The sequence below is a fragment of the Populus euphratica genome, unplaced genomic scaffold, assembly GCF_000495115.2.
Source record: "Populus euphratica unplaced genomic scaffold, PopEup_1.0 scaffold12.1, whole genome shotgun sequence".
Lineage (NCBI taxonomy): Eukaryota > Viridiplantae > Streptophyta > Magnoliopsida > Malpighiales > Salicaceae > Populus > Populus euphratica.
In genome coordinates this window covers 426,152-449,080 of record NW_011499858.1, presented here as the reverse complement: position 1 = coordinate 449,080, position 22,929 = coordinate 426,152, and the positions used below count along the sequence as shown (strand labels likewise).

Sequence of the window (22,929 nt, the reverse complement as noted above, 5' to 3'; positions counted from 1 at the left end):
AAAACTGGATTTTGCAGCAAATAATATAAACCTCCAGCTTCTTTTCCCACACCAATCGTTTTCCAGCTTGTAAGGTGCTGAACAAAACAAAACTTTGATAAGAAGATGACATAGCATTGTAGATTTCTAATCAGTTTACTAACAGATAGTTGAATGAAAAAGAAGGAATACAAAGTACATCAATTAGAACAAAAGATTCTAAAATCTAAATTATACCAATGTGAGTAACTGAAGCATATTATCCATTAGGTAATCTTACGGATTTGGAAATAGCATAAGTAATACTTATAAAAAATTATATGGAACAAATCATGTGATATGTAGCACCAGTATCAATGATCCAAGAAGTTTTGTAGAATTTATGAGTGAAGATTGTTGAGTTAAAGACAAAGAAGATGCAAAAATAGAATGTTTTGAATCTAGAGTAGAAAGTTGAATATCATTTGTGAGTGAAGAATTACCTGCACTTGTCATTCTTTCACCTTGCATGGAGACTTCTGACTCTTTAGTTGTAAATGAGGAAACTTGGTTGACGGATAAGTCATGCTCTAAGATGGATGGTTTAAACATCTTAATGAGTTATTGTCATTGTTCATAAATAATAGGAAGTTAAGGGGTATTATAGCCAGAAACTTGATTAACACTAGGAGGTGCATTCTTTCCTCCGTGAAACTTATAACCAAGTGGAAAGCCATGAATTCTATAACATTTCTCCATAGTGTGACCAGAAATACCACAATAACAGCATATAGATTGATCTTTTCGAATATGAAAAGATTTGTTACCAGCAAAACGAGTTGGAGACACAGCTTTTGTAAACAAAGCAGTGGTGTTCTGACTGAATGAGAGGCTTGATGAAGAAATTATACATTGCCTCTTTTCTTGGATGACAAGTGAGAAAACCTTATTAATTGAAGGTAGTGAATCAATCAATAGAATTTGACCTCGAACATGTAAATAACTTTCATTCAATCACATTAGAAACTGATAAACTTGTTACTAATGATGGTAACATAGAATAGTTTTCAAAGCTCCACATATGCAGGTAGGAACTGGCTGGTGATTTCTTAACTCATCCTATAATCTTTTCATGGCAGTAAAATATGAGCTAACATAATTGTTTTCTTATGGCAAACATGAGATAGATTTTTGAAGCTGAAAGATTCATGGTCTATTGTGCTAAGAAAACCGATTTTGAAGGTCATTCTATATTTCAAATGCATCATCAATGTAAATGATGTCATTAACAATTTCTATTGAAATAGAATTGAGCAACCATGAGAGAACCATATTATTACAACGAGTCCATGCCAAACCTTAAGAATCATAAAAATTTGATGGTTTAGGTAAAGTGTCATTAATAAAACTGAGTTTATTTTTGGCTGATAAAACCATCATCATCGTCCTTTTCCATGAATTATAGTTTTTACCATTAAGTGGCTTTGAAATGGTTATAGCTATAGGACTGTCACCATGATGCAAGAAGAAAGGATTGGAAGAATCCATCTCTTATATAGGGTTGGTATTGACAACCATTGCCAAGAAAATAAAGAGAAAAAAAGAACTGATGAAGAGGATGAGGATGCGGAAATAAAATTTCAAAGAAATTGCACTGATACCATAATAAAATATTGAAATGGAGATTATGAACTGAATTATCTCTTCACTTTATTAATAACAATAGTCTCTTACACTGTTTATATAGACTAGTATGAAAACAGAATAATCAACAGTTAATTAACAGAATAACAAACTCTTGTAACAGCTTTAACTAACTCTATCAACTTTAACAAACTCTGACTTCTTCAATGTTGCTTGCTAAAGAAGTTAACTGAAGATTGCAGGATTGCTTGTTACTGTTGCTGCTGGAGATTTGCACTGCTGTATTCATTGTTATAGCTATTGATGTGGAGAAGACGGAGAAGACAGAACTGCTGGCTTCATTGTGGACGTGAAGAAGATTGAGCTGCATGCAATTCAATATTACAACACAAAAGGGATCGCATAAAAGCGTTAGCTTAAGATGTTTTTACACAATTAAAGATTGAAACTGCCAGTGAAGGAGCTGCAATTGACATGGACCGAGGTGAGTCAATCAGAATCCTTAATTATGCTCACATATTTCTCATTTGTATAATAAACATGAAAAACAATTCAGAACCGGGTACATGGAAACATAAGCTCTCTGAATGACCCAATCTTATTCATGGATTCCACTTGCTGGAACTAGAAACACTGTCCGTTGGTAAGAGGAGAGAGTTCACTAAGAAAAAGGCTATCATTGTCGACAACTATTATCGTATTATATTGATTATTATATAAAAACTTCCGACAAGTTGAGATGGCCGAGTTGGTCTAAGGCGCCAGATTAAGGTTCTGGTCCGAAAGGGCGTGGGTTCAAATCCCACTCTCAACACGCATCTATTTTGCTTCTTTATTTAATCCTAAACTGGCCGATGGTCCCTGCTTGCTTGCTTGCATAAATAATATTGATGCATGATTTTAAAGTTAAAAGCATACAAAATCAATAACCTCATTCAGGTTTTTCCATTCTAAAATCAAAATTAGATATCTCTCCCTCATCCTAACTTTCCATCCTCCAAATACTTTGCATTATATTCTTTTCTAAAATATTTAAAAGATTAGGTCAAATTAACTAGCATTGAATTTACATAATAACTTAATTAATGTTACGAGTCTAAAAATAATCTGGATTGTCAATAAAAATATAATTTAATTTTAAAATAATAGTTTTTTTATGTGATAATAAATTAAATCAATTTAAGTTTTACAATGTAACTTATAAAACTTACGACTCAAATTATAAATTATATTGAGTTTAAAATTTTGTTTTTAATTTATTTATTTATTTATTTAATGATACGATAAAATAAATAAATATTTTAAAAAATTAAATACAAAATATTTGTTTAAGAATACAATAATTTCATTAAAAAATTGAAATACATAATAACAAATAATTTTAAATTAATAAAATATTGAATAAAAAAATTAAAATAAAAAAATTAGAATATAGATTAAAAAAGAAATAAAAATTTTGAAAAATAAAAAAATAAAATTGAGGAAGTACCATGTTTTCCAATTTTATTTAATTATATGCTTCTACTTCGAGCAATCTGTTTTGTATTTCAACAATGATGATTTTCATGAATTGTGAACGGTTAACATATACTATAATATACCAAATGGACTTGTTATTTCAGGTGTGTTTGGTATTGTGATTGTTGTTGTAATTATGGTTTGAAAAAAGTTGTTTTATAAAAAATATTTTTAGTTGAGGTTAAGTTGAAAAAATATATGTTTGGTTAAAACTGTGGTTGAAATTGACGTTGAACAAAAAGTAGTTTAATGTGTTTGGTTAAAAAAATACTTTTCAAATTGAGGTTATAAAATGATATATATATATATTAATGATTTTTAATTAAATATTATAAATTTAACTACTGTTATTACATCATAAAATAAATAATATTGATATCAAATATTTTTTATTATTCCATTAAACTATATGTAATGTCATCGCATGTAAAATCTATCCAACAAGGACTATATTTTTATTTTCCATGGTTTCTTAAGTGAGCAACAACAAAAATTGAATTTTTTGTTGCGTCATCAAGTGATCTCCTTTTAATTTTTCAAATAAAACATAATTAAAATAAAAAAAATAAATTTTTTTAATTGGGTCAGACCCGGCAAGAACATAATTGGAATTGATATCAAATTACACAAATGATACGTCATCATGTGATATCCTTCTAATTTATATAGTGTTATTAAATAATATTAAATACTAGTTTTTTGAGTAAAACTCAATTTTTTTAAAAAAAATTACAATTTCATTACGTATAAAATTCATTTGATAAGAACTACAGTTTCCATGATTTTTTGAGCATGCAATAAAATTAAATAAAATATTATCAGGAATAAAATTGAGAGTACAGTACGAGTTATTTTTTAGTCGTGCTCCACTGTTATGTTCCTCCCTCACGATTGAGAAGCAGCAAAATGCTGCTTCTCAAAACCTGCGACACAACCTTTTATTTTAGTGGATTCTACCAGTACTTTTAATTTTTTTCTACGTTACCAAATGGTATTATATGTGGCTGCGGGTGAACCTCACCCACAGTCACATTATCAAACAAGCACTTCATTGCAATAGTTAGCAGCGAAATGCTTTTGTCCTTGGTTCTCAAGGTTTTTATTTTATTTTATTAACATTAGATTTAATATGTATTGGACACCATAATATATTTTAATTTATTTTTTTATAAAGTTATTTTAGTTATATAATTTAAATTTGGTAAGTTTATCTAGATTAACTTAAGTTATTTTTTCTATGTTTTTATTTAATTAATTTTTTTCTCAACTCTATCTTCTAATATTTGATCAATTGAGAATTTAACTTTATATTTTATATTTTGTTATATATAAGGTTATCATAGTCACATTACTCGAGTTACGAGTTTTGCAGATTAGCTGGGTTAGCTCATGTTTTTTTTCTCTCCCTTTAATGTTGAGTTGATTAAGAATTTTATTTCATAATTTTTTTATTTTTTTCTATAGAGTTATTCTGATCTTATAATCTGAGTTTGACAAGTTAATCCAAATTAATTTGAGTTTTTTATTTTATTTTTTATCTAACCCTTTAATACTAGATTGATTAGGGATTGCGTTTCATAATTTTATTTTATTTTATAGAGTTATCACAATATTATAATTCGGGTCACTAGTTAGGTTTTTTATCTTTTTTTATTTTTTTTAATTTTATCTTTTAATATTAAGTTAATTGAAAATTAAACTTCATAATTTATTTTAGTTTGTTTTCTATAAAGTTATTCTGGTCTTATAATTTGGATCATGGATCTAGTCAATTAACTCGAGTTGACTTAGATGGTTTTTTCATGTTTTTTTAATTGATTTTTTTAAACTTATCTTTTAATATTGAGTCGATTGAGAATTGAGTTTCATAATTTATTTCAAATTTTTTTATGTGATCTTATGACTGGGGTTTGACAATTTAACCTGGTTGACCTAACTTGTTTTTCTCATTAAATTTTATTTTTAATTTTATCCTTTAATATTTGATTGATTGAGAACTGAGTTTAATAATTTTTTTTTATTTGCTATCTACATGTTTATCAGAGTTTTATAATCTAGGATAAAGATTTAATAGGTTAATTTAAGTTAATCAAAATAAACTCAAGTTGATTCAGGTAAATTCAATATATTGTTATCTAAATATTTTTAAAAATATAGTCTTAATTTTCTTTAATCAAAATATTTTTCTTTAGTAAAAATATTTTTTATTGATTATTTAAATTATTTTTAAATCAATAAAATTAATTATATCATATTATATCAATCTCTATATAATTTATTTATTTAGTACTATAAAACATATCAGCAATATCTTAATATATTTTTCACTTTCAAGAAAACAAATTGATCCAATCCGAATGCTACTGCAGGCAATTATCAATTTATATACCAGTAAAAAAAAACAACATTGATATCCTCAAATAAATAAATGGTTATACTTAGTTGAAAGGATTGTCACTATCTATAATTTTGTCATTTGTTTTTTTTTTTTTGATTTACGTGGAGTGTTCGGGCCAGCTTACGCGCACCACGACTAATCCCCACGGCCCACTGAACATCCTGCAAGCCCAGTGAGCAGGTAAGACACTGAGGATTGTCACTATCTATAATTTTGTCATTTTTTTTTTATTTGTATGCGTAGATAAATGCTAGGACTAGCTTTAATTTAACATATTAATCCTTCGACTATCACTACCGCTAGGCCAGAACCTCACTTGCAACTCTCACGAAAGAAGAATTGGTTCGAAAACAAAAGAAATTCTTATTCAAATTTGTACAATACCTGATTCGCTCATAAATTCCTAAATTGGTCCGAACACACGCGGTTCATCCTAACACACATATGAAATGAGGCATCTGTTTTTCTTTTAAAATCCTATCTGTCTTAAAAAATTATTTCTTTTTTGTCATTAATTTAATAAATGAGTTATTAGGTTATATAAAAACCCATGAATTAGCTCAATTGATTATAAATTTAAGTTCTTTTAACATTACTAGATATTTATATAATTATTAACTTTAAAATTTATAATATTAGTTAATATACATATAAATTAGTCTGGATATTTATATTAATAAAAAAAAGTGATATAGGGGATCTAATTGAAAAGTATTTTCATCTGGTGACCCAGCTGAGGATCAATGACAGTTTAGGGGACAAATATGCTACTTTCCCTTTATTTTTTTTTTTTTTTTTTTTTTTGTGAACAACTTTACTTAATATATTTTCTGATCTGAAGATTTCTCTTTCTCAATTTTTTATACTTTTCTCCACAGCCACACGAAAAGTTTAATTAGATTCAATTCAAACTCAGAAATCCACTTCTTTCTTTATTCCATATCGAATCTGACGAGAAACCCACTACTTGATTTTGTTTTTTCTTGAAAAATTTGTCGCTAGATCTGTTGCCGTCATTGGGTATTGAGAGGGATTCATTTTTATAACAGCTGTTTTCCCCCACTCTTTTGGCTATTTTAATACGAGAACAACATGAGCTTAGATCATTTCTAGGCTGCTTGAAATGTACTACTAATATGGATTTGAATTTGGTGATACCCATTTGGAGAATTTGTTGTTCGCTGTTGAGATTGAGTGTGTTTTATGGGACTTATTTTGCTGGTTCGGTTTTGAAGGAGTGATTTACTTTTGTTTTGGAGAAACAAAACATTACTACTATGTTTTGGAGGGACCGTGAGAGAGAAAACAAGGACCAAAATGGTGGACCACCTTGTGGTCAGGTTCGGGTTCTGATCGTTGGTGACTCAGGCAAATTTCTCTTCTTTTTTTTGCACTCTTTCTTGATCAGTTTATTGGTTTTGCAATGCTTTTTTTCTTCCTGTGAAATTTTATGTAAGGGGATCCTGGTGGATTGTGCTTATGATAAAAACTTTGTTTGGATGGCACATAGATAGTATTAGAGAGTTCATTGAAGTGGTAGAAGTGAATATATTTAGTGGACTTTAAGTAGTAAGATATGCAATTTCTGCTGAAATCTACTGGAATCAGATGATATAGATTATCGGTAATTTGTTGTATAAATGTACAGTTCCCAATATGACTAATGGATGGTCTAAATACTCCATGTTGGACGAGGAAAAGGTACGCGATGGGCATTGGGTTAATTGCCCTTTTGATGACATGTAATTGATGATGACTCGATAGTTACAATGTGTCATTCATGGTGTAAGATTTGAAGAGGTTGAAGGAGACATTGATTTTGTTATAGACTTGCACTTCCAGACTGGTTTATGCCTTCAGATCTCCAGGGATTAAACTTCAACTCTGAACATCAAGACGACTCCTTTTGGTATTATCTTAATAGTAAAGTGAAATGTCAGCTTCTATTATCAACATATTCTGCCAACATGATGTGCAAGTTGATTTCTCAGGAATTCTATTGTGTTATGATTTTAATTTTACTGGAAATCCCGAGGAGCAGAATTCGGATTGAGGTTTGAAGAAGGGAAAAAAAACTGGAACCTGACCAATTTTTATAAATTTATGTAGCTACTCCTGTAGCAGTTTTATGCACAGAAATTAGCCTTTGTGATGTAGGAATAAGCTCTGGATTCTGTTCAAATAAGGGAAAGTCGAACAATTCCCTTAATGATTGTGCTGGTGTCTTAGCGTGGCAGGGGGGAGAGTAGACGTGTAGAGCATGTCCTGTGGATGGCAAGAACAGTTCAGACTCCTCTAGGTTTATGCATGCATGGGGGGCATGCGGGATGGGCATAATAGTTGTTCTTAGCCATTAGTAATAATATATAATAAAAGGTTAAAACAGTTGCCTGCATATTGATTCTCAAAATAAATTCGCCTTCTTGTGCTCAACTCCACATGCATTGTGACATGTTGGAGGTCCTCGGATTTGCTTGCATGATTTCTGGGTTGCTTGTTTGAATTGAAAGTTGTTTTCTCCTGTAATAATTGTTCTTAGCCATTAGTAATAATATATAATAAAAGGTTAAAACAGTTGCCTGCATATTGATTCTCAAAATAAATTCGCCTTCTTGTGCTCAACTCCACATGCATTGTGACATGTTGGAGGTCCTCGGATTTGCTTGCATGATTTCTGGGTTGCTTGTTTGAATTGACAGTTGTTTTCTCCTCAATGTTCCTGACTGTATTTCCTGCTTTGGTAGCTGAGTTCAAATTCTTTTCTTTCTTTCTTTATCCTTGTAGGTGTGGGTAAAACATCACTTGTTCATCTTATTATCAAAGGTTCTTCCATCACTCGCCCTCCACAAACAATTGGATGCACAGTTGGTGTGAAAGTAAGGTTTATCATGACTTTGTTACTTGACAGTAACTTGGTGGTATATTATTAGAGTTCAAAGTCTTAACTAAGTTCTTACCTTCACTCCTTTACAGCATATTACTTATGGTAATTCTGGCAGCTCATCAAGCAGCATCAAAGGTGATTCTGAGAGAGATTTCTTTATTGAACTCTGGGACGTGTCAGGTCATGAGCGATACAAAGATTGCCGGTCTCTATTCTATTCTCAGATTAACGGTGAGTTCCATACTTTCTTCATGGTTAGCTGTCTTTGCTAAACTTTGACAATACATATTTAGTAATAACCGGCATGTATTTATGGCTATGCATACACCAGTTAAAAACATTTTCCTCTCTTTTTAGGCATGCATGTCTGTTTAGATATGATTACATATTAGATTTTTCAATGTGAAAAGATTTTGATAATTGTAGCATCTCTTTCTTGGAAACTTCTAGTAAATATCCTTATTCATTTATATATTTGGCAGAAGGCATTTGATTAGAATCAGGCATTTGCTATTTTTGTGCCAGTCTTGTAGGAAGCAAGTGGTGTTTACTACCTAATTCAATGGTTATTTTTCATTAATGAAGTACTTGAAGGTGCAGTGCAGTAGATTTAGAAAATGGTTTAGAGTTTTGTTTCTACTCCTTGTCTGATAAATTGGGGTTTTTGGGGCAAATCTGCTAAGTACATGTGGAAATGATATTCTGTAAAGCTTGTTAAGACAGCTACAACATCATTTTCATTTTCACTACCTCTTATCCAACAACATTCAGATGGTTCTTTTCTGATTATTCCCTGTCATAACCATTGTGGCTCTTCACCTTGTGAAACTTGCAAGATGTGCTTTCTTTGATTCTTGCATATGATTCTCACTTTAAATTCTCCAGGGGTTATTTTCGTTCATGATCTCTCCCAGAGAAGGACCAAAACAAGTTTGCAGAAATGGGCATCAGAGATTGCTGCAACTGGAACATTTTCAGCCCCTCTGAGTTTTGGAGGTCCTGGTGGTCTCCCTGTCCCTTATATTGTTGTCAGTAACAAAGCTGATGTTGCTGCAAAAGAGGGTACTAGAGGAAGTAGTGGCAACCTTGTTGATGCAGCACGTCATTGGGTTGAGAAGCAGGGTTTGCTTCCTTCCAGTGAGGAAATTCCATTGACTGAGAGTTTTCCTGGAAGTGGAGGACTGATTGCAGTAAGCATCTCAACTTAAGCTTTCTGTTGTAAATATTTATTTAATGCCAATAGGAGTCAATGTTTCTGTGTGTGAATTAATATTTCAAAGGAGTAAATGTGGAAATTGTAAAATATAATAATATTGGAAGAAAACAGCTGTCTGTGGAAATTGTAAAATATAATAATATTGGAAGAAAACAGCTGTCTCTTTCCTTTTTCTTCTTATTTTTGCTCCTATTCTTCTTTGTGTCTTTCTCTCTCTGTGCAGAAGAGCTTACCCTGCTCTTTTATGAGATCTCTCCTGTCTATCCGCTTGTCCCCATTGTCACAAGACTGGTCTTCATGGGAACCTTTCTCTTGAGTTTCTTTCTCTTATCATAATTCATTGTATTCACGAGCTTTCTTCCTCTTCTTCCACACTCACACTTGCACACTTCCACACAAATGACCACAGCTAAATGTTCATCGTATGATCGCAAACTCAAGAAACATAATCACAAATCTAGAGAAAATTTTTTATTATTTATTGATGTTGCATGTCTAAGATAAGTGACAAGTTGGTATGGCATTTCTTGTTTGTGCAACAACCATGCAGTTCTGTTAGTTTTCTCAATGATTGGCATTTGGCGGTAGGGAGATTTCAGACTTATAAAAGTGATACTCCATGGAGTGATGTGGCAAGTTGGTATAGCGTTTCTTGTTTGTGCAACAACCATGCAGTTCTGTTAGTTTTCTCAATGATTGGCATTTGGCGGTAGGGAGATTTCAGACTTATAAAAGTGATACTCCATAGAGTGATGCCTTCGTAGCTGGTTATGTGTATTTCTCAGGGTGTAGAATTTTAGGCATGATATTTTCTATTGTAGATCCCTTGTAGCTGGAATCTTGTGCTTTCCATCTCTATTGCTCTCTTTTTTTTTCTTGTTCTTTTCTTTTCTCGGTCTGAAAGTGTATTTCGAAAAAGAATTTATGCATTGAACTTTTGAATGACAGAGATTTCTAATCCAGGTGGTGAGTTTTTCTAAGCTTGTTTTTTCTATCTTGAAATTATCAGTAGTCAATGTAATAGCTTGGCTAAAATTTAGGTAGTTGGTCTAATCAGATGACTTACCCTTAGTTTACAGTTGGTACTTCTAGCATAGGATGTATGAATAAATGTGAGGTGCTTTTAAGAATTATCTCAAATATATTGTGCATGCTAGCTAAAATCATGGTCAGTCAACTTAATCCCATCCTCTTCATATCTGATATGAACTCTGCATAATGGTGTCTTTGTTAACATGGGCAGGCTGCCAAAGAAGCAAGGTATGACAAAGAAGCTGTGGTAAGATTTTTTCGAACGGTAAGTATTCAGCTCTTACATCTTCAGCTTTTAGCATGTCTGTGTATATTTATTTATTTATTCTTCATGCTGGACATTTTCCAACTTTTGGATCACTTTTCAGTTGATCAGGAGAAGATATTTTTCTGATGAACTACCCACACCAAGTCCATGGTCTGCTTCTCCAGTTCAGAGATCTGTCCAGCGTTTAGATGAAAATATAAGTGATGAGGATCCATTTTACAAGGCTACAAGGTAGCCAGTAGTGATGATATTTCTATATTTGTTTGCTGTGCAAGATATTCATGTATTCTATCTGTGTTCCACTAAACAAAAAGGTCACTGTTGTATAGATTAAGATGAAAGCTGCATTTCACAGTAAAGAAGAGGTCAAAAATAGAATTTCCTCATCACCAAGATACCCGGGGGGTTGCTTTTTCTCAATGCTGAAAAGCAGCGTTGTGCTTGCATTGAAAGTGCATTTTTTAACAGATCCTAAGATCATGTTTATTATGCACTTTGCTTTGTTGATATTTTTGCCTCCCAGAATCTTATTTGATCTTTTCTTGGGGGCTGTTGGGGGAGTGAGTGGTTGCTGGCCTCCATTGATATGTTCTGCTTAAGAATGAGAGAAGAATTGTTGAAACTGTTACTAATATTTGATTTTTTTTTTTTGGCTTGGTGAATGGCGATACAACTTAGAAGTTTGGTTTGGGTGTTGCTATGCTCAGATTCTATTTTTATAATTTGTTATATTGCAGTGCATCATCTACTCGTATTACTTTGATTTGTGTTCAATTGGGTTCATGACCGGACTTCTGCTATTGCAGCTTAGCAGGCGACTCTTACAAATACAACATGCTCCCTCCCCTGCCAGCTCAACGAAATCTTACACCACCTCCAACTCTTTACCCACAGCAGCCGGTTTCGGTCACAGAGAGTTATGGCATTCCAAGATTTCCTTTGAGTGGTTCCCAAGAAATAAGCAACACTGCAAGATCGAAGCGCATGGATATTAACGTTTGATGATCTTTGGCTCTGGCTTAGCCGGGCACAGGATGCACATTTCCATGAGGCTGAACTTCTGCTTGTTAAAATGGAATTCTTCCTCTTCTGCTTGTGAACCGTTGAATTGATTCTTTTCCATGCCCTACACCGCTGCAAGTTTTAGAGTTACAGTGGTCACAACTTACATGTAAATTGATTGATTGGTCACCCTGAAGTAAAGGCAATTATTCTCCACGGAACTTGTCTTTTCAATCTGTGTTTGCTTTTGAAGAAGGAAAATATACTCTTGAACTGTTGTATCCCAGAGATTCTGCTACTGGTATCTTCGAAGGGATTCATTGTTGAAGCATACTGCATTACAATTTTCAATCCCTTTCCTCAAGGCCAAAAGGGAAGGTTTAAACTGGCTTTCAATCTCTCTGTATCTGCATTGGATCGAACAGACTTTAAGCAATGAGGGTGTAATACTAAATTTGTTTGAATCTCTCATTAAATTTTTGCCTTAATCCAACACAACTAAGTCTTTTTACTTTCAATCAAACAAAAGATATCACGATCTCAGTAATTGTATATATTAATCACATTTAAAAGAAAAACATCCCAGAATTGGTATATCAATGAAATGCCGAAGACTCAAAGGCTATTCAATGACAATATAGCATGTCACGTCGAGAGTTTGGTTGCCCGTGATGAGCTATTTTCTAATTAAATATCTATTTTTAAGCTGTGTTTTCAAGCTCAGACTGGATGCGTCAATATTTTTAGCAGCCATTTAATTTAATTTGTCTTTATCATATGATCTCTTCAATACCTAAAGTAGATAAGATGTTATTGATTTCTCACTAATTTTCCCTCAAATCAGATTCGTAAAGAGTTATTTAGGTGTTTGGTACAAGCAAAACTCGAATTCTCTCTCAAGACATCTTGAATATCAAACATTTGTGCTTGTTTTGTCGGTGATTATTCATATTCATTTTTTTATATATATAACTTAGGATATTTGGATCAGTTTACCTGCACTATTACTAATTCTCAAGTCCACTAAATATTTTATAAATCTAATAAATAGATAAAATATCATAAAAATAATAGATATAATCAAATCTGAATACAGAGGGAACAAATCTTTTTATTTACCGGGTTACAAACTCAAGTGCAACTATTCATACTCTAGAAACTACTGAATGTGATCTTTTTCTCTAAAATAGAAGAGTCTAATATTTTAGAGTGATTAGGAATGTTAAATCTTTATCTGATATTTTATAGTGATTAGCGATGTTAATTTTTTTTTTACTTAACTGCCCATGTTTTTTTTTAAGGGGACCGCCGTACTTATATATATGTGTGTGTGTGAAAAGGAAAGACAAGTTTATTGTAATCGTAGACACATTTTCCTAGTCACTATAATATTAACATGAAGATGATCTTATTTTGATCTTTTTATATAATATATTAGTCTTTAAAATTTATCTGGGGCTATAACTGTCTTTTCCCTTTTTTAACAGTAAAATGGCATCATTTCCTCTAAAATCAAGAAATTATAAACCTAGCTGGGAGCATAAACAAATCTTTTTGTTTGTTAATATATAATTAAAATAATTATCAAGGCGTTCTGCCATTCCCAAACCAAGTCAGCCGGAAGCCCTGCCTCCGAAACCCCTATGGGATGGTGTGACCAAATGGCTGACCACAGACAAAGTGACGGTGATGGTTACATCCTGGTTGTTTTTATATTTAAAAGTATTTAAAAAAATTTAAATTAATTTAAGTATTTAAAAAAATTAAATTTATTTATTTTTTTATGTATTTAAATATTTTAATATGTTAATATTAAAAATAATTTAAAAAAAATAAAAAACAATAATATTTTTATAGATAAAAATACTTTTAAAAAATCATTACCATGCTCCAAAACAATCCAAAACCATCACCATACCTTGACATGTTTTAGAAAATAGCTAAAACTTCAAACGGATCAGTGAACTTCAAGCACGTGCTACACTGGTTTTGATGCATTACAATGTATCAGACAAACTCAGTAGAGAAAGACAAGACATGGAAATCTCTCCTGATATTAGAACTGGAAAACTCGAAAACTCAGAAACTCTTGGACTCTTGTTACACGTTTGCATTGAAAGATCTATATAATTGATGATTATAAAAAACTGGTTTTATATACATTTCTATAAATATATTAGATATTTACATTAAATATCTTATAATTTAGATATTTATTAAATATCTTAAATATTTTTTAAGATATTTATCTTGAACATAAAAAAAAAATCTCTCTAGGGCTCATCTCTTTAATTAGTCAACATAAGTCTAACAAACACAAGTCCAATCGAAATCTTAAACCAATTTTAAAATACATTTTAGTCTATAAAATAATATTTATTTATAAATAAAAAATACTTTAAAAAAATCATTACCACGCTCCAAAACAATCCAAAACCATCACCATACCTTGACATGTTTTAGAAAATAGCTAAAACTTCAAACGGATCAGTGAACTTCAAGCACGTGTTACACTGGTTTTGATACAGTACAATGTATCAGACAAACTCAGTAGAGAAAGACAAGACATGGAAATCTCTCCTGATATTAGAACTGGAAAACTCGAAAACTCAGAAACTCTTGGACTCTTGTTACACGTTTGCATTGAAAGATCTATATAATTGATGATTATAAAAAACTATACACTGGTTTTATATACATTTCTATAAATATCTCTATAAATATATTAGATATTTATTAAATATCTTAAATATTTTTTAAGATATTTATCTTGAACATAAAAAAAAAATCTCTCTAGGGCTCATCTCTTTAATTAGTCAACATAAGTCTAACAAACACAAGTCCAATCGAAATCTTAAACCAATTTTAAAATACATTTTAGTCTATAAAATAATATTTATTTTCCCCATCATATATTCAAATATTATACTCACATAAACATTAAAGTGTTTTTTTTACGGGTGTAGTTTTTCAAATCCAGTTTTATCAGCCAATAAAAATCACCATAATCTTTCTCCTCGTAATTTTTTCAAGTCTCATGATCCTTGATACTCAGCTAGTAGTTTATATATATATATATACTGCTGGTTAATAATATCTATCATATTGCTGAGCTTCATGAGCAACACCAGAGATCTGTTTAAACAACAAAAATAAAATAAAACAATGACAAATAATTAGTTAAAAAGACGATAAACTAGCTAGGTTTGCTCAAAGTTCATCATGTCTGCTCTCCTGGTCATCTGAATTGGATAGCCTATTCTTCACCTTTTCTGCCGCTTTATGCATTGCTTCTACCATCACTTCTGCAGCCGATTCAGCTGATGTTTCAGCTGTCTTTTTGCTTGTCCTAATACATTTCTCCACGACCTTCTTCATCTTTTCACCTCCACCATCTCCACTCCTAGTGCTCTCTTCTTGATCAGTGCTTCTAAAACTGAGCCAAGAAATATGAAAAACAACAGAACATTAAGAAAACCATACCACAAATTACTAATTAAACAGTATGGTCGTTTCAAGGGAAGAAAAGGAAGAACTCAGATGGTATTTTTTTTTTTATCTCACTCTAAATTTGGTGGATAAAACTGTATCTGCAAATCACGGATGATGATTTTGACTTTGTCCCAAGAATTACCACAGGATCTCTTCAACAAAGATATCTGATCTGTTACTATCCTAGTAAGATATGGTGGTTCTTCTAGCATCTCTCGGGAAACATGATCTGCATCTCCAGCCACTGAAGGGATCTGAGAAGAGAGAATAAAGAACAAGAGAACAAACGATATGGTGATTCTTTCACATGTATCCATTCGGATCGCTTTATAATTTGGAGGATAAAAAAGCAGAAGGGTGTTCTATCAAAGGAGAACTGATCATTTTATGCGAGTGGGGAGGTTATTTCGAAATGCCATGCGCGTTCCAATCCCATACATGAGTGACGTGAGGGTAGCATAATTCCGTGTAGATAGACTCGTTTGAAGATTTCAAAACGTTGTTGGGAGATGATCTGATACAAGCCAAGTGCAATATTGCAAGATCTGCCTCCTATTACTAGCTAGCAAAATTATAGCACAGGAGGAGTGACCAATGAATAGGCGTGAATAAATTTGAATATGGTAAAAATGAGCCCCATCATAGTGTACCTATAGTCTCATCAAATATATTTGATGGAGATAAAAACAAAACAAAAGTACAGCAACCTGTCTATTCGGGCCATGGCCCGAACAACAACTTTGTCGTCCGCTAACAACTCGCCGACAGCCTGGTTGTCCACGAAGTTGTTTGGGTCTTGGCTGAACAACAAACCGTGGACATCTAGGTTGTTAGCTAAGTTGCCTGTGCCTTGGCCCAAAAACAAACAGCGGGTAGTCGAATTACAGGGGTGCGGACTGAGATTGCGTGGATGGTGAAGATTTAAAGTATTTTTTAGTTAGAATTATATTAAAATAAAATTTTTATTTTTTAATAATTATTTTTTATATTAACATATTAAAATAATTTAAAATCATAAAAAAATTATTTTAAATATAAAAATTAAAATTTAAGGGAATATGATTTATACTACGTTCCCTAACACACTTTAAAGAGATAGGTTAAGAGTAGATTATTGCTTATAATTTTTTAAAATATGCATTGTTTTTAATTGTAAGATAATTGAAATAATATTTTCTAAACATGTAATAAAGAGCTCGTAGCATTAAAAAATATATGATTTATCTTTCAAACAATAAAGAAGTAGTATGTAAAAAATTTATATCAACTATCTCAAAATTCACATAAAAATTAAATTGTAAAATATAAAGCGACATCAATCTAACATAGACATTCTTTAAGCAATTCAAAACAAAAAGTAAACGATGAACAAAAAGAATATGAAAGGCCAACTTTTGAGTGAAAAGTGAAGTTCCAGCAATTGTTAACAAATAAAGAGTAATAAATGTTTGGACCTTATGTATAAAATATTATTGTAAAGACCTGAACAACTTAGGTAATTATCTACAAAAATATTTTATACATCAATCTATGTATCTGGATGCAGTGTATAAAATGAGTATGGTATATACTTTAAACACTCACCTTAAAAAAAAATTAAAGAAAAAGCAACTTAAAAATATTTAAAACATTTAAACTTTCTCGGGCAAACATTGACTAAATGGTTTCCTCCAATAGATTATGCATACACACACAAAACAAAAAAGACTCCTTAATATAAATTGAAAAACTTATCCACTCTTCTAATTTAAAAAAAAAAAACCCAATAACCATTGTATAAAGTAACAAAAAAAAATCATAAACAATAAACAAATATAAAATTGAGAAAATCAAGTGAAAAATAAAGATCAAAATATCTCAAATTTCAACACAGGTATTTTACATGGTTATGTTTAATAAATTTCTCTATCAAAATAAATTTGTAATAAAAAAACATAAAAAAATTTATAACAGAAACCAACACATATAAAATTTATTGAACAATTTTTTTTTTTTGTGTGTGTATTAAAAAAAATACAAGGTTGCACATAACACATGAATTCTATTGAACAATAATTAAAAAATACAATGTTAGGCTGCACATATGAAAAATCTTATAAAAAAATATCAATATTTGAAAAAAAAATTAATCTATATAAAATTAACAAAAAAACATAGACGAATCGTACTCACCTCTCTATAAACTAAACACACTCAATATCATTTAAAAATAATCACAATGTAATTAAAACATAAACAACAAAAAAATTATTTGCAAAAAATATACACAAATAATGTATTATTTTTTAATATATATATATATATATATATATATATATATATAAAAGAACTAGGGCGTTTGTGGACTTAGTAAGTCAAGTCTAGTGCCCGGCCCAATAAAGCAATGGTCAGCGTTCGGGCTTGCAATGCTAGGCCCAAGCATAGGCCATTTTTAAAAAGTTTAAATGGGCAGACGATACATGTTTTAAAAAATAATGATGCATCACTTGCTTCAACCCAAAATCCAACCATTATAGTAGCTAAAAAAACAATGTCCATTATTTTTTTTATCTAAAATCTCATTTTTCACTTATTTTTTACTCAAAACACCTAGGTTAGAATCCAGCAACTCCCTGTCTCTCCTCCCAACAGAAAATGATTGAATAAAAAGGAAAATGAAGTTAGGTACCAAAATATATTGTCTTGAAATTCAAGAGACCGGTTGCCTTATACCTAAAAATATAAGGGATTAAAATGAATGTTTCAATAAAACTTTCAACCCGCCCTCCATGTTACCCAAGATTTTCACTTCAGTCCCTTAGCTTTCAATTCAATCCTCCCCCTAAAAAAATATACAATTGAGGGCTAATTGGGCTTTAAAGAGCCAAATCGCACAGAATAAAAGTTTAAGAATCAATGTGAAATTTTTATATGCATTACTCCAAACCACAATCAATTGTGAGAGGGTATACAGTAATCTTAAAGGCTGATGCCTTTTAGTTTTATATAATTTGTTGTGTTACTTGGACCTCGTCATTTAGGTTGGGTGTTGATCCAAACCTAACGATTCCAGGTTGTGATGAGACCATAAAAACTTTGAATTGAATCTAGGTCTTTCATGATTAACGAGCCATGTTAGAACTTGATCATTGTGTAATGATAGGATAAAGTGATTGGATTTGGCCACTGCTTAATAAGTTAAAAATTTGGCTAAACTTGGTCATTCTTGTTTGTTTTTATATTTTTCTTATGCTATGTAAAAAAGTTGGCGCTCATGAGTGATTGATGAGAAAAATTGGTGCCCACTAAAAAGATAAGTTGATGAGAGATTACCATTGACGAGAAAAATTAAATTGTAGTGACAGCTTATGCATAAACACACGAGGTTAAGCAACCGTGTGAATTTATTAGAGACTATCATTATGTATTATGATGTATACCAATATTAGATTCCAATGGATTGAGCTAAAAAAAAACATAGCAGAGCATGTTGTCTTTAAATAGATAGCTTTTTATTCATGTAATGAACATGGTTAGTCCATTCGAGCATGGCTTACAAGCATAGTCTTTTTCTTTATGGGCTAGGCATATGGGCCCTTCCAAGCCCATACACTTAGTTTTTTTTAAATATATTTTAAATTTAAATCTATTAAAATAGATTAATTTAAAATAAGTATTTTTTTCATTTCAATCACATAATGAAACGACCACACATCAAGGAGCATTTTTGTATCTTCACAATGTTTTTTGTTAATATAATATTAGTCAAAGGGCAATTTGGTATTTTATAAAATAAAAAAAATAAAAAGCATGGTGAAACAACTAAAATGCTCTTATAAATAAAAAATTTTAAACAGAGTTAATAGATTTTTTCATTTTTTCATAATAATTTTTTGTTCATATTAAGTCAGTTTAGAGACAATTTAAAATTTTACTACATGTGTGTATGTAAAGGTGACAAACATGTGGTGTATTTTCTGGTACATGAGAGGCACCCACACCCTTCAAGTGGTGTCTCTTTACATTCAAACATTCTATTTTTTTGTATTGTTGAAAGTGTCATCGTATTATCTTTTTAATAAAGCAATATGTGTCGACAACAACAATTTTATTTGTAATTGAAGGACTTTTTTTTCCTGCTTTAAAAAGGTTAAGGTTGAATAAGGACTAAAAGGTAAAGAATAAAAATAAAACATAAAAAAATATTGACTAAAATTGAATTACCAACACAAATGACCAAGTTATTATATCTAGGGGAGAAAAAACAAAAGAAAAAAAAATATCACCAATAACAAATTAAATTACCAAACCTTACACATGTCGCTTTACATCAAAAAGACACGACGTCATTTTTAACAAATTGATTATTTTTAAACATTGTAAAGTACTACACATGTTATTAAAAATGTTCAAGCGTCTCTCCCATACCTATGTCTTTTATTTTAGCTAAATATTAAATCACTCTCAAACTTTAATAATAACGATAAAATCATTCTGAAAAATAAATAAGTTCCCAGGTTTTAGTTTTAAAATTCTTTCTTTTAAAAGCATTTTAGTTGTTTTATTATATATAAAAAGAAAATCTTGTTTGTTTTGGATTAATTTAGTTATAACTAACAGGTACGGTTAAAAAAACTTTAATGCTCTCACAAGTTAGTGTTAATTTTTTTTTACTGGTATTACACTGTAGTAAACAGTGTATACGAGTTATAGTGATTTTCAAAGGGCAAGTAGTTCTTTTTAATTATTCAAAAAATGTATTTAATGCTAAGTTACAAAAATGCATTAATTAATTAACGGAAGCTTAATTTCTTTGAGACCTGGAAGCGTAGCCGTAATAAGATAAATTCATTATTGAACCAAATAAAAAATAAAAAACCCGCCCCTCTCTAACGAAAAACCTTAAAAAGGAAACGAAAAGAAAAAATAAAATAAAGAAATTATTAACTATTCAAGGTAATCTTTGAAAGCTAGTTTAGATATCTACGCTGGTTCGATTCCTTAACATCACCAAACTGCTTTTGTTGTCTGAAACTTTAGAAATCAACTTCTACTTTAGGTTTTGTCATTAGGGTTCTTGATGAAGTTCGAAAAATATTGAGCTTTAATAAGAAATTTGTTCTCCCTCTTTTTCTTCTTGTTAATTCGACCGTGTTTGATTTATTTGTGAGTCACAGTATGTCAGGAGAAGAGGAAGAGAATGCTGCCGAGCTCAAAATCGGAGATGGTAGTACTCTACCTTTGAGTCTTGATATCAGTTTAACGTGCGATTTAGCAGATTTTTTTTATGATGGGTTTTGTTTTCTTTTTAGATTTTTTGAAAGCCAAGTGCTTGATGAATTGTGAAGTTGCTTTAATTCTTGAGCATAAGTATGAGCAGCTTCAACAGATGTCTGATGATCCTATGAATCAAGTATCCCAGTAAGTAATACAGTTTTACAGTTCTGAAATTACTGTGCTGTGCATCTTTCAAGTCTGCGTTGCCGTACTTGTGTGTTTGTGTGTGTGATATGTGGTTGTATTGGTTGAGTAGCTTTTGGCTTGTTTTGAGTTTAGCATATTCACAGACGGACTTTCTGGTTTCTGTTTAGTTGGATGACATAAATTGATTCTAGAGGGGAGATGATAGGGGAGATGATACAAAAATCATGCAAAGCGTCTTCTTCTTTTCTTTTCTTTTTTTCTTTGATTAAGCTAATCGAGCATAGATTTTTCAATATCTTCTTCTCGTGTTGAGGTTGTCTAAATCATCTTAATGACAGTGAGGAGCTTATGGTCACTTTATGATAAATAGGTTTAGTCTAAATCATGAATGTAGGAACTAGGAGGCCTTTGATGCAATGTTTTGGAGGTAACTTCATTGTAAAAATTAAATGATACCAATAAAGTTTGCCCCTGCTGGGAAAAAAAAATCTGCTCCTGATGGTTTGTCAAACAAAGGTGAAAACTGACGAGGTTTTGCATGCCTTAAATCTACGTTTTCTTTTTTCGAATGTGCTTAAGTATTGTTTTTCATTGCATTGCAGAGTATTTGAGAAATCACTGCAGTATGTGAAACGCTTTAGCCGCTATAAAAATCCCGATGCTGTCAGACAAGTTCGAGAGTATCCTTGAACTATAAAGAAATTCTAGAATATTTGATAATGTTGAGGGTTTCCTTTTAATTATTCTGTCATGTTTAGTTACCATGGATTCAAGTTTCTAGGATCTCACTTTTATTGAGTGCTGATCAAAGGATCAAAGGACAATGGCAATTATTTTTCATCAGTAAAAGATGGGGGCGGTTTGTTAGTTAGAGGATGATGCATGTAATTGGTTTATAGTTTGTTTTCAAATTTCTAGTATCTTGCAGAATCTTTGTGAAAACTTAACCAGCATCCAGAATTCTTAGCCGATACCAGTTGGCTGAATTTGAGGTAAATTACAGTTACACGATGAATTGAGATTTATGTTTCTACTCATGATACAGAATATAATAAATTGCAATTATTTATCTTGTAGCTTTGTGTTCTTGGCAACCTTTGCCCAGAAACAGTCGAGGAAGCTATTGCCATGGTACCTTCTATCAAGGTTAGTCTTTTCAGACATTTGGTTTGGCCCTTCTATTTAAGACTAATTCTCACCAGGTCAATATACAGTGATAATGAAATCAACAGAGGAGACAAACAAATAAATTGATGCATGCTACCAATCTAGGCACTTTTCTCCCTCTCTAGTTTTTTTTTTAAAATAAAAAATAAAACCAAGAACTTATGTTATGCTGATCATTTTGTTGGGGTTTTATTGGACAATGAAAGTAGCTATTTTTCATGATATTACTAGGCACTGCTCCCGAAAGAAATTGACAAGTGTTTTATTCATTATATTATGCGATTCTCATAATTCAAAGAACCTTTATGAACCAAATGTATTTTTTAATGTACATGAAAGGCCGGACTCACAATGATGAAGCAATTGAGAAAATGTTGAATGAACTGTTATTGATGAATAAATCTAATTTGAACGTTACTTAACCAAATGTCTTTGTTATGTAGACCAAAGGCCGAGCTCACGATGATGAAGCAATTGAGAAAATGTTGAATGACCTGTCATTGATCAAGAAATTTGAATAGGGGCTACAATATCCCCTTCCTTTTCAATCTGGATGATTGTCATCTAAATGTTCAAGGCTTTTTCGCTTGCAAGAATGAGAGTGGTTTAAGCTGTTGATGGCTATCAATATCGTTCTAAATTTCATCTGAGCCAAATGGTTTATACATCAGTCCTTATGGCCATGTACTGTGATACTGCTCTCACGTGACATTTGGTAATTACTTGCACTTGATATCAACTGCCTATTCGAATGTTACAGTTCAGTCTTTGTTTTGACCCGTTTATAAATAGCTATATGATTTAAGACAAACTGAACCTAGAATTGACTAACTGCTGCATGTTTTAAGTTAGCTATTTAGTTTGATGGAAGATATTAACTTTTTTCTTTCAAAAAAAGGGAACGGTGATTAAAGCTTGTAGTTTTTTGGTGCGTGTTTGGTATTGCA

At 31.3% G+C, this 22,929-nt stretch overlaps 3 protein-coding genes and 1 non-coding gene across 4 annotated transcripts; 3 read left to right on the top strand and 1 right to left on the bottom strand.

The window, feature by feature from the left end:
- The first annotated feature begins 2,335 nt into the window (after positions 1-2,335).
- On the top strand, positions 2,336-2,416 carry TRNAL-AAG (transfer RNA leucine (anticodon AAG)). Its single transcript has one exon. It is a non-coding gene; the product is annotated as a tRNA-Leu (tRNA).
- Positions 2,417-6,336: 3,920 nt separating this feature from the next.
- On the top strand, positions 6,337-12,310 carry LOC105123879 (uncharacterized GTP-binding protein At5g64813-like). The gene is made up of 7 exons (XM_011023644.1): positions 6,337-6,886; positions 8,303-8,394; positions 8,492-8,633; positions 9,288-9,592; positions 10,862-10,915; positions 11,019-11,149; positions 11,725-12,310. Exons 1-7 carry the CDS (start codon positions 6,796-6,798, stop codon positions 11,918-11,920), a joined length of 1,011 nt encoding a protein of 336 aa, XP_011021946.1. The 5' UTR covers positions 6,337-6,795; the 3' UTR covers positions 11,921-12,310.
- Positions 12,311-15,010: 2,700 nt separating this feature from the next.
- On the bottom strand, positions 15,011-15,887 carry LOC105123878 (uncharacterized). Its single transcript, XM_011023643.1, has 2 exons — positions 15,485-15,887; positions 15,011-15,356 (listed from the first exon to the last, which is right to left on the bottom strand). Exons 1-2 carry the CDS (start codon positions 15,727-15,729, stop codon positions 15,131-15,133), a joined length of 471 nt encoding a protein of 156 aa, XP_011021945.1. The 5' UTR covers positions 15,730-15,887; the 3' UTR covers positions 15,011-15,130.
- A 4,483-nt stretch (positions 15,888-20,370) lies between these two features.
- LOC105123877 (DNA-directed RNA polymerase II subunit 4) lies at positions 20,371-22,793 on the top strand. The gene is made up of 6 exons (XM_011023642.1): positions 20,371-20,618; positions 20,704-20,812; positions 21,418-21,495; positions 21,774-21,807; positions 21,893-21,961; positions 22,426-22,793. Exons 1-6 carry the CDS (start codon positions 20,570-20,572, stop codon positions 22,501-22,503), a joined length of 417 nt encoding a protein of 138 aa, XP_011021944.1. The 5' UTR covers positions 20,371-20,569; the 3' UTR covers positions 22,504-22,793.
- Positions 22,794-22,929: the final 136 nt, after the last annotated feature.